The sequence below is a fragment of the Macaca nemestrina genome, chromosome 16 (genome assembly GCF_043159975.1).
Source record: "Macaca nemestrina isolate mMacNem1 chromosome 16, mMacNem.hap1, whole genome shotgun sequence".
In the NCBI taxonomy this organism is placed as follows: domain Eukaryota; kingdom Metazoa; phylum Chordata; class Mammalia; order Primates; family Cercopithecidae; genus Macaca; species Macaca nemestrina.
Window position 1 is genome coordinate 87,818,931 of NC_092140.1, and position 14,671 is coordinate 87,833,601.

The 14,671-nt window shown below is 36.8% G+C and overlaps 1 protein-coding gene across 2 annotated transcripts in view; it reads right to left on the reverse strand.

Annotated features, from left to right (window-relative positions):
• LOC105491762 (FRAS1 related extracellular matrix 2) overlaps positions 1-14,671 on the reverse strand; it is a 223,377-nt gene that overhangs the window by 49,353 nt on the left and 159,353 nt on the right. For both annotated transcript variants that reach the window (XR_011614885.1, XM_071081459.1), the window contains exons 17-23: positions 6,418-6,610; positions 4,766-4,870; positions 3,199-3,326; positions 2,966-3,100; positions 2,109-2,235; positions 1,032-1,219; positions 375-521 (exon numbers count right to left, since the gene is read on the reverse strand). Coding sequence is in view for 1 of the 2 variants with exons in the window: in XM_071081459.1 (XP_070937560.1) it covers positions 375-521; positions 1,032-1,219; positions 2,109-2,235; positions 2,966-3,100; positions 3,199-3,326; positions 4,766-4,870; positions 6,418-6,610 (1,023 nt within the window). In the remaining variant the exon portion in view is untranslated. The remainder of the gene's footprint in view (positions 1-374; positions 522-1,031; positions 1,220-2,108; positions 2,236-2,965; positions 3,101-3,198; positions 3,327-4,765; positions 4,871-6,417; positions 6,611-14,671) is intronic.

A 14,671-nucleotide genomic window follows, 5' to 3' on the forward strand; every position in this document is an offset into this window, starting at 1 on the left:
TAGCAAGAAGGATGTTTTGAATAAGAAGAGCAGATTACTCAACTGTCAGACACAGATTTACATTCTGGGCTAAATAAGACTCTTCATTACACATAGTCTTAAAATAATATTAATACATTAATAAAAGTGATAAAAGCTATGAAAGCCAGATCTATTGCTAACAAAAATAATAAAAGCTGGGTTTATGGAGTACTCACCATATGCCCAGTAAGTGGCTATGTAGTTTCTATGCCATATCTTGTTCAATGTTCCTGTTAACTGTATGCAATATTACCATTACTGCTATTTACATATGAGACATCTGAGGCATATAAATGTTCCGTAACTTGCATGTGGGTACATAGCCATTACAAATGAGTTTGTTTTTGGCCTACCTGAAAGAGTGGTGTTGAGTCGACTTTAAATCCATCAGATCCAGGCTGATTCACTAAGAGAATGGCTTCGGGGTCATCCACTGCTAGTTTGGCATTAAATAGGACATTTCCAAAACTGGTCGCTTGTGTCTCTGGCTGAGCTTTGTCCTTTAAGCAGTAAGGAAAGTGGTGATTGCTGTAGATAATGCCAGCTTTTGCCAGGACAGCATGTTTCCCTATTTGTTTTGTGCAAGTACAAATTACTATAAAATGTCACCATTTGGTTTACAAAAAATGATCATTTTGTTTGTTTTTCTATTTTTTTTTTTTTTAAGAGATGGGAACCTTCTCTGTCACCCAGGCCAGAGTGCAGTAGCATGATCATAGATTGAACTTCCTGACTTAAGCAAGCTTCCCACCTCAGCCTCCCAAGTAACTGGGACTCCAGGCATGTGCCACGATGCCCGGCTTTTTAAACATTTTTTGTAGAGATGGGGTCTCACTATGTTGTCCAGGCTGGTCTTGAAATCCTGGCTTCAAGTGATCCTTCCATCTTGGCCTCCCAAAGTGCTGAGACTGTAGTATGGCTGCTGTGCCCAGCCTGGTTTTTAAATATAAGACAAGGAGGCTGAACTTTGAAAAATCTGTCTAGCTCATTGTTTGGGTCAAAGCACTTACCACAATTTTAAATCTATATAAGAGTGAAGGAGAGTCGGCTAAGCAGCCATATTCTGCATTAGTTGGATTATATTTGGGAACATAGCCATCAGCTCCAGTGCACAGAAACACCTTCTCAATGCTGCAGTAAAAGGAGTCACCCAGGTTCTGGACAGGATCCACCATGACACGACCGTAAATTATATCACCTGAATTAGAGATGTGGAAATGTTATTTCTGTTATGTGGTAAGGTGTATCAATGTGACACTGTAAACAGGTTATGACAATGAGGACACAGAGATTATTTACTTGCCACTCTCATCTATTATCAAATGTTGAAGGCCTGTTTGTATGAGCTTCAAGATCTGGTGCATTCCCAGGCCTCAGGTAAGACCACTTTGCAGACTAACCACAAGTGACTAAAGATTTGTTGAGTCTCAGATGCTCAGCCGTGAGTGGGAATAATTTCAAAGGTCTGGCCTATAATTTGACATTAATAATACCCCACTGTGATTCAAGTCCAGTTTACAAAAATAAGTTGATAAGATATATACTGATACAATATGGAATAACACTAAGAAAGAAAGTATCAATAAAAAGTCTAATTAACTTTATTTGTTTCTGAAAGAGAGTTTAATGAAACCCCCTGGTGTTCGGTTATTTATTTCCTAACTATTATTGAACCCCTACCAGGCATGCCAGGTGTTTTTGCTAGGTATGTGTGCTAGGTGCTGAATATACACCTTTGAGCAAGGCAGGCACAATCTTCACTTAAGAGGCATTTACAATCTCCTGTAGCTGCAGCATTTAAGTTTATGCAGGTTGAAAAAAACATTCAAGAAAATCATCTAGACTTGTGCCAAAAGTCACTTAGGTAAGACAGCTAGAGATTAGCTTCCTCAGAATAAAAAGATACCCAGTAACATATACCCAATTGCAATGACTTCCCACATCAGCTAGCATGAGTAAAGACTCAGTTACATTCTCAAAACCATGAAAGAAGCTATAATTTCCCCCCTCAAACACAATCCCCAAAAAGCAAAGTGCAAAAGATATACATGACAAATAGAGTATCCCTTTCATTTGTAAAGTGATACCTTCTGCAAAAGCAATATCACTCTCTTGCCCGAATCCCATGGATCCATCAGACAACCAGAGACTCTTCTTAGAGAGCAGGTACATTTGGGTGTTCAAGCTAAACTCAGCAGCCACTGGATCACTGACCTAAAACCAAAGGCAAAAGTCCTTTCATGCATGGGTGGTTCTGATGGTGCGCTAACATACTGTTCACAGATTACACACATTCACTGTACACTGACTGTAGAACACGAAGCACTGCACTGCAATTTTCACAAGCCACCTTAAAGAGCTGTAACATTGCTTTTGTCCTTGAGACGGCGAAACTGGTGGGGTCAAGTCATTTTTTGAATGGGACTAAATAGCATTGCTTGAGCTCATTTCCACTGGTTTATTGGGTATATAAAGGACTTGTAAATATCATTGTCAGTAGAAGGTCAATAGTATAAATTCTTGAAAAGAAGATGCCATCACATTTCTTATAGTACATAATGGCAATGAGGTACTTTGAGGTGGTTTGAGCTACAGGATTTCATTCTCTTTAGAGAAGAACAAGAAAAGAAAGGCAGAAGTGTGGGGAAAATTCTCAAATCTCCAAGACAGCAAACTTCGGGAAGAGACAAGATAAGATCAGATAAGAAAAAAATAACCATTGCATACATTTAAACTCTGAATTTTACATCCTGTGCTAACAACAGATAAAGAGCAAATCTTTCCTCATTCTTTTATCCCTTGCTTCCTTAACTGTCTGATTTCTTTTCTTTTCAGCATGCAAGAATTAAAGTTATTCATGTGTGGATACTTCTTTTTTTAACTATTAAATGAAAAACAAAGTGGGATTCTGCAAGTCATGAGATGATAATTCTATAAGCCACACCTGTTGGAATCGGATGTCAAGGTCAAAGGTGACAGGCTCTCTGGGGTTGCAGGTGACTGGCAGGCGGTATTCCTGATGTGATGGGGCGGTGCATGGCACCAGCTTCACAGTATAGGTGCCTGAGTAGTCACGTACCTTTGAGGAGAAGACATTGATATATTATATTTAAAAATCCGAGGTGTAATCAGACAGCAGCAGCAGAAGAAAATCAATGAAGAGTCTTAGTCACTTACGGCAAAGTCAGAGACAAAGCTCCACTGCTGTACTGGCTGGTTATACGTTGGTTCACTCCTTATGAGGTGGAGGGAAAATGTCAGGCCTGGATGATCAGCTGACATGATCACTGAGTTTGTAAAGGATGCTAGGAAAGTGCCAGTAATGAAAATAATGACATAGTGGTTCAATGAAGAGAGCATAACAGTTTAGAGTTTTTCAAAATACACTATCATACATTATTTGCTTCTGTTCTTATAAGAAGGCTGCAAAGCAGTCGTGGTTGGTATAATTATCCTCCTCTGGCAGATGAAGAAACTGGGCTGTGAGTGACTATGTGACTTTCCAAAGATCACACAGCTAGGATGGGACTTTCTGGTTCCCACGTCAGTGCTGTTTCTGCTCTATGGTTCTGTCAAAAGATAATTGCACAGAAACGCTCAGATTGTTCACAGCTACTTTCTGGGGAGTCAGAGCAGCACAATAAAGGGTGATGTGAAAGCATTTATTGTGCACCGAAGCTATGAGCTGAACTTAAAATAGTCTGTTAGTATCCACACAGCTGGGCAAACCCAATTTATGAATGGAGTCTAATTTTACTTAGATTGCCTGCCATCACGGCTACACAAAGATCCAGTTTATTAGAAAGGTAGGCACGTAGAAGAAAACTGTATAGACCAGAAAATCCTCATTTTCCAGAACTGTCAAATACAATAAAGCAAAACGATTTTTTTGGATTATTTCTTTCTTGTAGCTCAGTTCCATAAAAATACAAAGAAGCCTCTTTCTCTTCCTAATTTTTTTAGCTCTATTCTCTTTTGTTAGAGTTCAAGCCCAGAAAAAGAAAGGATATAAAGATGTTAAGTGAACTATTTTCCCTTTCCCAATCTAACATAAGCTGGCAGAAAAATAGCTTATTTTTTATTTGACTCTCCATATTACTAACATGGAGACAGTCAAATAAAAAATAAGCTCTTTCTAGTGAAATGTCCCTTATTAAAAAAAAAAAAAAAACAAATGAAGTTAGACGTGGCATTTTACCGACTGCTGCTTTATCTGCCTTATTGATATTCAAAGCACGGTGCATCACAGTTAGTAAAATTGCATAGCCAATACTTATTAAACATGATTAACATGTCCAAAACGTAAATATGAAAGTGAAGTACCTCTTCTGACCCTATTAAAAGGGTTTCTCACAGTACCTAGGAAAAAGCTGTGAAAAGAGAACTGCCTGCTGAATGAATCATCTGCAATTCAATTTGCACAATGGAAGCAAAGCAGAGAAAGAAATCATTATTCGTATGCTCTTTAAGGAAAACTTTACTTCAAATGAACTCAATAGGGTTTCCTTTTAATTTTACTCTTATTATTTTGCATTTTCTCTGAGAGTCTGCATAATGATAATTTTGTGGACTATAAGATGAAGCTGAACAATTATCAAGCCCTCATGGGGACAATCGAACATGTACAATTCATTTGAGATTAAGGGCTTCAGTGGTAACAGGGAAGCACGCTGAAATGTGTGAAGATGGAAAGTCTACCTCATTTTTGCGTGATGAGTGGTTGTTAAAAGATAACGGGGCTTACCGGGATGTGACAGCACAAATAAGCCATGGAACTGAGCCTCTGTCTTGAAGTGCACGGCCAAGCGCCCCTCATCACCGATGCGCATGCTGGTTGGATAGAGAGAGCCTATAACGGAAAGAGTACCAAGAATGACAATATATGTAGCCAGACACCTCTTATATACAGATTCCTTCCAAAAAGTAATTCACGTTTGACTTGTCTTTAAGCATTCTGGGCAAAGCGTATTATCAGAAGAATTCTGAATAATGGAGGCAGAAGTATCTTCATTTTCTTTTCTAAGCAGAAAAGGGAGCCAAAATGAATTGTTAAGTAACGTGAGTGAAGTCACTATGAAATACACAGATTAATTAAAATATATCAAGTTTTTTTTAATCTGAATTTACAAAAATGAAGCTGTAAATTGAGAGGCATTACAAAATTGTCAAAATGATGAAGATTCGGACATGTAAATAGAAATAGGTTTGAGTTATCCAGAATTCTTCCTAATTTTATAGACTTAAAGAAAGCTCTGAAGCTTTCCCAAGAAACTTCGCAGTTTGATAAAATTTGGCTCCAGAAATGAGAAGCAAACAAGAGATCCTATGTGGAGGCTGGGAACCACAGAAAAATCCTCATTAAGATTAACTTAAATATACATCTTCTAAAACAAGACATGGACTTAAAACATTTGAAATAATTTGGAATCATAACTCAGGGTGATCATATTACCTGTCACATAGCTCTAAAACAGACACTATTCAAAATGAAACAGGGAGAAAAAAAGACAACAACAAAATGAACAGAGCATAAACAGGTTTTAATCCGCTTAAGAGAGTAGATTTACATTTGAGGTGTACGATTAACTCTGTTTTCCTGCTGGCTGATAAAATGTAGTACTGGCATGACACTGCGGAGGTTTGTGGAATCAGAACAGTAATATATGTCTGAAAAACAAAAAGCATGCATCCTACTAATGGATTTATTAGATTGATGCTTGTGGACTTTGAACTGTGAGCCCAACATGGAGATTGAAACCAAGTTTTGCAAATGCTTGCAAACTCGAGCTAGTGGCATTCACAGAGTTTGCAGATGTTCGGCTAAAGTATCCCAGAGTAACCGAATTTTAAATCAGAAGGAGGTATTAGAAGTTTTGTCTATCATTCAGAAAAAATTAAGTCCCAGAAAGATTAAGCGATACGCTTGAGATCTCACAGCTAGTTAGTTGTAGAGTCATGACTAGAATCCAGGCCACAATTTGTATTTAATTTAAATGCACCTTTTTTTTTCTGAAATAAAAATGTGTAACTTTTTCCCTTGGTCATTTCTTGTTTTCGTCGGAGCTTCCTCTATCCATTTTCTAGAATCCAGAAAAATATATATGTTGCGTTATGTAACACATAAATAATTAATCACTTAAAATAGATCGCAAGGACAAAATATGCATGAAATATATAAAGTTATATTTAATAATTCCATATTACACACAATTTAAAGCCCTAATATGATTTAAAGTTTTTTTGATGAAAAAGGTGAAATTATCTTATTATAGAATAGAAAAAGAAAATCTATTGAAAGTTGTTTGTACTACTTTTAGCAATGGCAAAAAAAAAATCCTCTTAAATAATTTAAATAGGTTACAAAACTATAGAGTGTTCCAAGTCTTCGGAACTCACCTTGAAGTTCAGCCTCTGGGGGGCTGCCAATTCCATCATTCCACAAGATGGCAGTGTCGTACACAAAAGTTAGACGAAGCTCTGACTTCAAGTCAAAATGCTGCCAGCCTCCTACCCCCACTGGGGAATGGAACACGTAGGAAACATACAGAGGGACTCGAAGGGTCACATAGGACTGCACTAGGTTTAGGACCTAAAACAATAAAATTACATCTATCAACACAACTCAGTGTTAACTAAATGAGCCTAATTTTGTACAAGCCATTTTCTCCTTTCGCTTAACTGAAGATTTTGAGTAATCACTGAGAAGAGGAAATGACAGCATTTTATAACACGGGTTTCCCCTCACTTAATTTTGGATCGATTAAATAGTTACTAACTACCTTCATTGGCAACAAAGGATATGTACCAGAAATCCTCAAGACAGTGCATTATTTTGAGCATACTATACTTACAAAATCCTCTTCACTTTAGAGCAGTTTTATGAAGATAGTTTACATACCATATAATTCACCTATTTAAAGTAAACAATTCAATGGTTCTTAGTATATTCAAGGAGTTGTGCAACCAACACAATCAATTTTAGAAGATTTTCATCGCTTCCAAAAGGAAGCTTGTACTTATTGGCAGTCACCTCCTAATCCCTCCTCCCCGCCAGTCCCTGGAAACCACTAGGTCTTTATGTATTTGTCTATCCTGGACATTTCATATAAATGGAATCATACAAAATGTGGTCTTTTGTGATAGATTTCTTTCATTTAGCGTAATGTTTTCAAGGTGCATCCATGTTGGAGCACGTTTCAATACTTCATTCCCCTGTTACTGAATTGCATCCCATTGCATGCACGTATTACATTTCATTTATCTATTTATCACTTCATGGCCATTTGGGTTGTTTCCAGTTTTTGGCTATTATAAAAAATGCTGCTATGAGCTACTTTTTTATTAAGGGACTATGAAACATAGATCTGGAAGCAAATATATTTACTAATGATGTATAACATTTATAATATCTCAAGAGTAATTAGTTGAAATGAAGTGTCTTGCCTTGAATTTTATGTTTTCCTGTTTCTGGTATTTAGTAGATGGGTTGGGAATAGTGGAGGATAAACTAATACTTATTTATTGAGTACTTACCATATTTCAGAAACTGTACTAGTTTCTCAATAAACACTATTTAATATTTTCACTCTTCACCATAATTATATTTATATGTATGGATGGATAGTTGGATGGTCAGTGGATGACAGACAGAAAGAGAAGAAGATAAAATTAAGACTCAAAGGAAAAAGGCAAACGTCCCACAGTATTCTCGAAGCCTCCTGAATGGCTCGGACAAGATCAGAACTCAGCTTCTGGCCCATGTTTTTTCCTATTCTGTCATACTTCATCGTATTCCTAACAAAGATGAAGGCAGTCCTAAGGTCATCTAACAAAGGTTATCATATTTAATTCTCAAAATAGCTCTGCACGATAGTAGGACAAATACAACCAGCCTCTTCTACACAAGAGGAAAGGACTTAGGTCAGATCACACTCTATAGAAGTTTCAGTCAGGCTGTCTGATAATGGTCTAGTTCTTCCACACTGAGCTCACAACAAGAATCACAGGCGTAAGTTAGCAAATAATGTAAACCATGAGAACTATCATTTAGAACATTCTTATGAAGTTAAAAGTAAACTGCTCATGTCACAAAAATGATGACCTGAATCCCTAATAAAAATACATAGAAAAGAACCATCAACCAAACAAGTGATTTTATTTTTAACTGTATAGTATAGTAGCTAGCATTCCCTACTACCTGCTAGCCTGGCCAGCAGGAGAGGTGCTTTGCATTAAAAGTCCTCTGAGACAGTAGTTTCTATGGGCGGCTGTTATTACTTCATTGAACCATTGATTTTGAAGTGCAGTGAAATGGACAGTGATTAAGTCAATCCATAGGCCACTAGTCCTTAAGATTAATATTTTACCTTGCAATTTTAATAAACCATGATTTTAAAAAATAATTAGGCTTTAGGCATAGATTCCCAATTAAACTTTATAGGTGCTAAGAAGAATCTTTTCCAATATTATATTCTATCCATCAAATGTTACTGAGTATGCTATTTTGGAAGGAATTAGTAATATTCACTTCCTATGAATAAGTTACTTGGAGTACAGCTCCCCAACTAATTCTTGTTTGATTTTATTTGGTGTTGTGGTAAACTAGAGTTTGATCATTTTTGGACACAGAATCAGCCTTCCATTGCATTTTCTTCGTACCCAAGGCTAGGTCTTCTTTCTGTCTACTTAGAATCTCTACCTAGAGGAACTGGAGCCTAAATGAAGCTACCTTGACCATCTAGATCACCTACCTTCTTTAAAAGTGAAGAGTGCAAGGCAATCATTCTAACTTTTAGATGTCAACTTAAAAAGCACTTAATTTTCTTTCAGCCTATACCACAGGACTTTTCAAGGCATTTGTTTATACTGAAAGAAATATCTGTCAAATCTTAACGAAACTGAGACACAATGAGTGATTTCATATGTCCTTATTGCTGTTTGAAGTTTCTTCATCAAAAGCAAGCAATACTTTAAATTCCATATTTAAAAGGAAAGTGTAAAATGCAAATATCATGGAAAAAGTAACACACTGTCAAATTTATTTTACTACACACTAGGGTAAGTATATATCTTGCAAAATAATTTAGAGTGGCTTACATGTAAAAGAAAATCAGTGTACAAAGTATAAAACAGTGGGATGGAAAAATGACCTCTTAAGTATATTCCAGCCTCAAAGTTTCATATTCCTAAATCAAATACACAGTAAAAAAGAGGCATAATTATTCCTCAAAGCAACCAAGAAAAAAAATGTGTTCACTTTTCCAAAATTATGCTATGTCTTCTCATAAGTACATTATAATTTCATGTTTTAAGTGAAAACTATGATTGGGGTTGCGTTTCTATAGCTTATTCATGCACATTGAACAATGTTATCAGTCACTGTTTACCTTACAAATGGGAGAGTTAAGATTCTACGTTGCAAAACAGCAAGCCAGGACAATAAAAGGTCAAATGATCTGCAGTTTTCAATTATTTTAAAAAATTGGTTTCAAGAGAAAAGCTACCAAACTATTCGATAGTTCTAAGAACTTAATTTACCTTTAATAACCATTTTGCCTCTAAAGTGTTTTTTATTGTGTAAACAAACAACTTTAAATTTTGTTTATAAAATATGTGTCACACATAAAGGTAGAGTGCAATCATTAATTCATCTCTATTTTGCTTTTCTTGCTATTTATCTGTGTTTATATTTTAGAAACTAATAAAATCATTTTAGAGTCAACTATCATTAGAGAAATTCCAAACTTGTTTTTCTTGGCAAGTAAAATTCTTCACTTTTATGAGTGATGATCTGACTCCTTTGTTGCTCTGTAAGCTTCTTGTCCGGTGTCCTCATGAGTACTTGGTATATTCCCTGGCACAGAGTAGGTGTTCACTGAATATTTCTTTAATGAATGAACATACAAATAAATGAGATGGCAAAATCAGATATAGTTTTAATAACAGCTGAAGCTAGATGTAGTGTAGCTGCATAAAAGTTAATCACACTTCATTGCTGTTAACAGATAACTATCCTGTTAACCAATAAGGTAAATAATCTGAATTGGGAGGTTGGAGAAGGCAGAAAACCCTTACAGAGTGTGTTAGATTTTCATTTACAAAGAAAAATGCAGGAACTTGACAACATTTTATGGTAGTAGCTTTAGCTACTGAGAACACATTTAAAAAATCAATTATCTATCATGTTGTTCCTAGCAAAAGCAATTACCAGTTGATAAAATGTGTTTGCACAGTGATTACCTTGAGCTAAGATGCCAAATTTGGGAAGGACTAGAGGAAGGCAAGTAATGTCTGCTAGGCGCTTGGCCTGGGCTCTGTGGGATTGTTGAGGACAAACAGACCTGGGTCAGTACCGGCTTGCTGTGGGGGCTGTTTACTGAGGTGGTCAATAAAACCACGAAGCCTCTCTGAAGCACATGGAGTCTGTGCTGATGGTTTGCTTTTTATTTTTCTCCATTTTTCCATCCTTAAGGCTGAAATGCAAAAGTTTGGAAGGCCCTCATGACATTCTAAAATAGAGTGTAAAGTAGAATTTACCAAGCATTTACTTTGCTTTCCTTCAGTTGCCATCTCATGAAATATGCTTGCATTCAGCACTGATCTGCCTGTATTCAGACGAAGCTGTAGACCACTGTTGTTAGGACACGGATTTGCACCGTTTTACAAACAGTGGGTGTGGATGTAATCTGGCGTGTATTTTCATGAACGCTGTCAGGCGGCATATTTGTACCAAGAACAAAGGAAAAAGTTCATCTGGGTTTCTTGCAATTGAATCTGTGACCATATCCATTCCTCACATTCACTTTAATGCCCAGATAAGCATTATGATGTGTTTAACAGCATAAGTTTATAAGCTACATGAACCTGGGCTGGTTATTTGAATTCTCTTTGCTTCAGCTTCCTAATCTGTAAACAAACAACAACAACAACAACAAAACAAAGAAAAAAGGCAAAAATAGTACTTATCTCAAAGGGTTGTTCTGAGGCTAGAATGAGTTAAAATATACAAAGTATTTAGAAGAATGGCAGGCACGTAGTAAACGATAAATAAATGTAAGCTATTACAATTATCATTGTCGTTGCTGTTATTGTTAGTACTATTATTAGATATTTTGTTCTCCTCATTATAAGCCAAAGCTAATGGAGGAAAATTAGGGCAATATCTCAGAGGGTTGAATTTCTTCTACTTTAATTTTTATTTCCTTCTCCCTCACCTATGTGTAAATCATATATGTGTGTATGTTGAGGTGAGGGTGTAGGAGAATATCAACAGCAAGGGGAAAAGTAGAAGCTTAACCTCAAGGAAGAAGGTAGAAGAAAATGGGATGGCCATCTGTGATGGTTAATTTTTGGTTTCAGCTTTACCAGATTAAGGGATACTCAGAGAGTGGGTAAAGCATTATTTCTGGGTGTCTCCAAGAGAGTGTTTCCAGAAAAGATTGGCATTTGAATCTGTGGACTGAATAAGGAAGACCCATCCTCACTCAGTGTGGGTGGGCACCACCAAATTGGCTGAGGCCTAGACAGACAAAAAAGGAAAAGAAAAGGACAAAAACAGTACTTATCTCAAAGTATTGCTGTGAATTCTCTCTCTCTCCTGGAGCTGGGACACTCTTCTTTTCCTTCTCTTGCATATCAGAACTCCAAGTTCTCTGGTGTTTAGACTTGGGGACTTTACCTGGGTTCTTAGGCCTTTGGCATCTTGGAGTGGGCCACACCACTGGCTTCCCTGGTTCTCCATCTTGCAGATGGCCTGCCATGGAACTGTTCAGTCTCTACGATCTCTAGAGCTAATTCTCACAAGGAACCCCTTCTCATCTACCTATTCTGTCTCTGGGGAGAACCCTGACTAACACAATATCTCAAGCTTCACTCCAAGAGAGTAAGCAACATGTTTTATTAAATTGTATTACCATTTAATTTACAATAAGGATTTTAGAATTTTATAACAAGATCCTAAAATCGCAATGATTTACTCTGAATCTGGTGATCACTCTGATATTGATCATCATGGTTATGCTATTAAATTTATGTTTAACAATGAAAAGTAGAAGAAGTCTTTCAGAAGGAACTCAAACAAGTTAGCCATCTTCCTTAAGAAAGTAGCGCAAACTATCAAGAACCGAATTATGTTGTAATTCTTATATTGTACTCTCTCCTAATATTATGGAACGTAAGCTTTTCTAACAGGCAAAACTTAACTGAAAACCTACAATTGCTGATTTTCACCTAATGGAGTAGAATCGTTGTCAGCTCCAATAGAGAAGCAGAGTAATGACTTTTCTAGCTGGCAGAAGTCACAGGAAGAAAAAAAAATACTGAACACAAATAATTTGATACAGGAACTGGAATTTTAAAAACTTAGCAAAGTATAGTCACTTTAGCTAATCTAAATTTTATAGTAAGATTTGATTTGAAGAATGAACACAGTAGAGGGCATGCTTTGCCTTCAAAATAAAACAGCCTTGCTACCTTAAAAAAGTGGACAGATATCATAGGATAAAGCTTAGGCAGGCAAGTGCAGGGTTTTTGTTATTGATAGGAAAGGCTACCTGGGTAACAAGTACAAAAGATGGGGAAGTGCTGCCACTTTGTGGAGAAGATAGAAAACATTGTTAAGGGTAAAAACAGACTATGAACTAGATGAGATCCACAGAGAAGCTCAATAGCATGAAGTGATTTTTTTTTTTAATTTTTTAAAAAATTTTTTGAGATGAAGTTTCACTCTTATTGCCCAGGCTGGAGTGCAATAGCGCGATCTCGGCTCACCACAACCTCTGCCTCCCGGTTCAAGCTATTCTCCTTCCTCAGCCTTCTGAACAGCTGGGATTACAGGCATACGCCACCATGCCCAGCTAATGTTTTTTTTTTTTTTTTTTCTTATTTTTTGTTGACAGAGTCTCGTTCTGTAGCCTAGGCTGGAATGCAGTGGTGCAATCTCGGCTCACTGCAACCTCCACCTCTCGGGTTCAAGTGATTCTCCTGCCTCAGCCTCCTGAGTAGCTGGGGTTACAGGCGCCTGCCACCACACCCGGCTAATTTTTGTGTGTTTTTTTAGTAGAGACGGGGTTTCTCCATGTTGGTCAGGCTGCTCTTGAACACCTGACCTCAGGTGATCCGCCGGCCTCGGCCTCCCAAAGTGCTCTGATTACACGCGTGAGCCACCGCGCCTGGTGTATGAAGTGATTTTAAAAGGAATGAGAACTATAATGTAATCCTATTTCTATATCCAATTTTGTTTATGCCAATAGATGCTGTGATGTAAGCAAGAATCTGAGAGAAAAACAACCAGAAAGGAAATAGAAATAATTTAGTAAAGGATTGGAAGCAGCTTTGAAAGGAAGACCTGAAGGAGCTAGAGATACCTGATCTGTAAAGAAAAAGGCTAAGGTAGATTTGTTAACATGAGCCTTTATTTTTCTTATGTGGATTGAATCTTTATTTTTCCATGTTTCTTTCAGGTGGCAAAAACAGGTTAGGAAAGAGGAATCTACAGAATAAACACTTATAAGTGTTTAAGTAACTTGCTCAAAGACATATAACTAGAAAATATCAGAGCCAAATTTTGGTCAGCATTTGCTTGATTCTAATATCCAGATTCCACCATCTTATACTGCCTCTCTATTGCTATTTCTATTGGCATTTTTAGCAATCCCTGCAAGTTACTAAATATTGCTGCTTTTTGACAAGCTGGCCATGGTCATGTCTTACCACCTCTGAGTCCAACTCAACATCAACACCAGCTGAGCTTGTCGAAGTCCACAGCTTTACTCTGGGATTACCTCATACTAGTTATCTAGTTTTTCCTTGCTACTGGTTGTTGTAAATTTCAACACCTTATAAATATAGCACAAAAAATGCAGCGTCACTTTAGCTCAATCTGGAAGGGCATTATATAGTCTGTATACCATTCAACACTTCAATGCATAAACCTACTTATGTAACTCCTTGTTTAGTTCAGGCAAGTTACAGCATTGCTTTTAGTTCAAACACTCAAAACAATTTTAAATCATGCCCTACATATTTTAGGTTCTCTATTGTAACCCTGAAGAAGATCTTGCTTCCTTATCATTTTAACAACTTTGTTGCTGATGATGGGGTAGGGGTGAGGATTGTGTGTGTGTATGAGTATTTTTTGTGTGAATGTCTGTGTAGTATGAAGAAGAATCAGTAACTGTAGAGTGAAAATAAAAACAAGCTTTTAATAAAAACACTTTCGACTATGTTAATAATAGATAAATGAATCAAAAAGCGAGAAAGAGGAGAAAAGCAGAAAGAAAAGAAAGGAGAGTGAAAAAGGAGGCTAGAAGAAGAGAAAATTTTATAAAAGTAAGAGAAGAAGAAAGTTAGAAAAGAGGGAGAAAAATTAGACTGACTCCCAGGATTGCAAAACCTCACTTTAGGTGGCTCATGATACAACATCACAGGCATCTACACATAAACACAAAAAACAGATAGTGTATACTTTGAAGAGAAGTCAGTATTTGTATTTTTATAATATCAGAGTAGATTTTGAGCTTAAGGCAATAATTATACAGCATCCTTTTGACATAGATATAATATCTCTAACCCATTGTCCAAAACGACATATATTCTGGTCCATTGTTCAGAAATAGACATGGATTTTGACACCATGTCAGTTGGCGGTCCC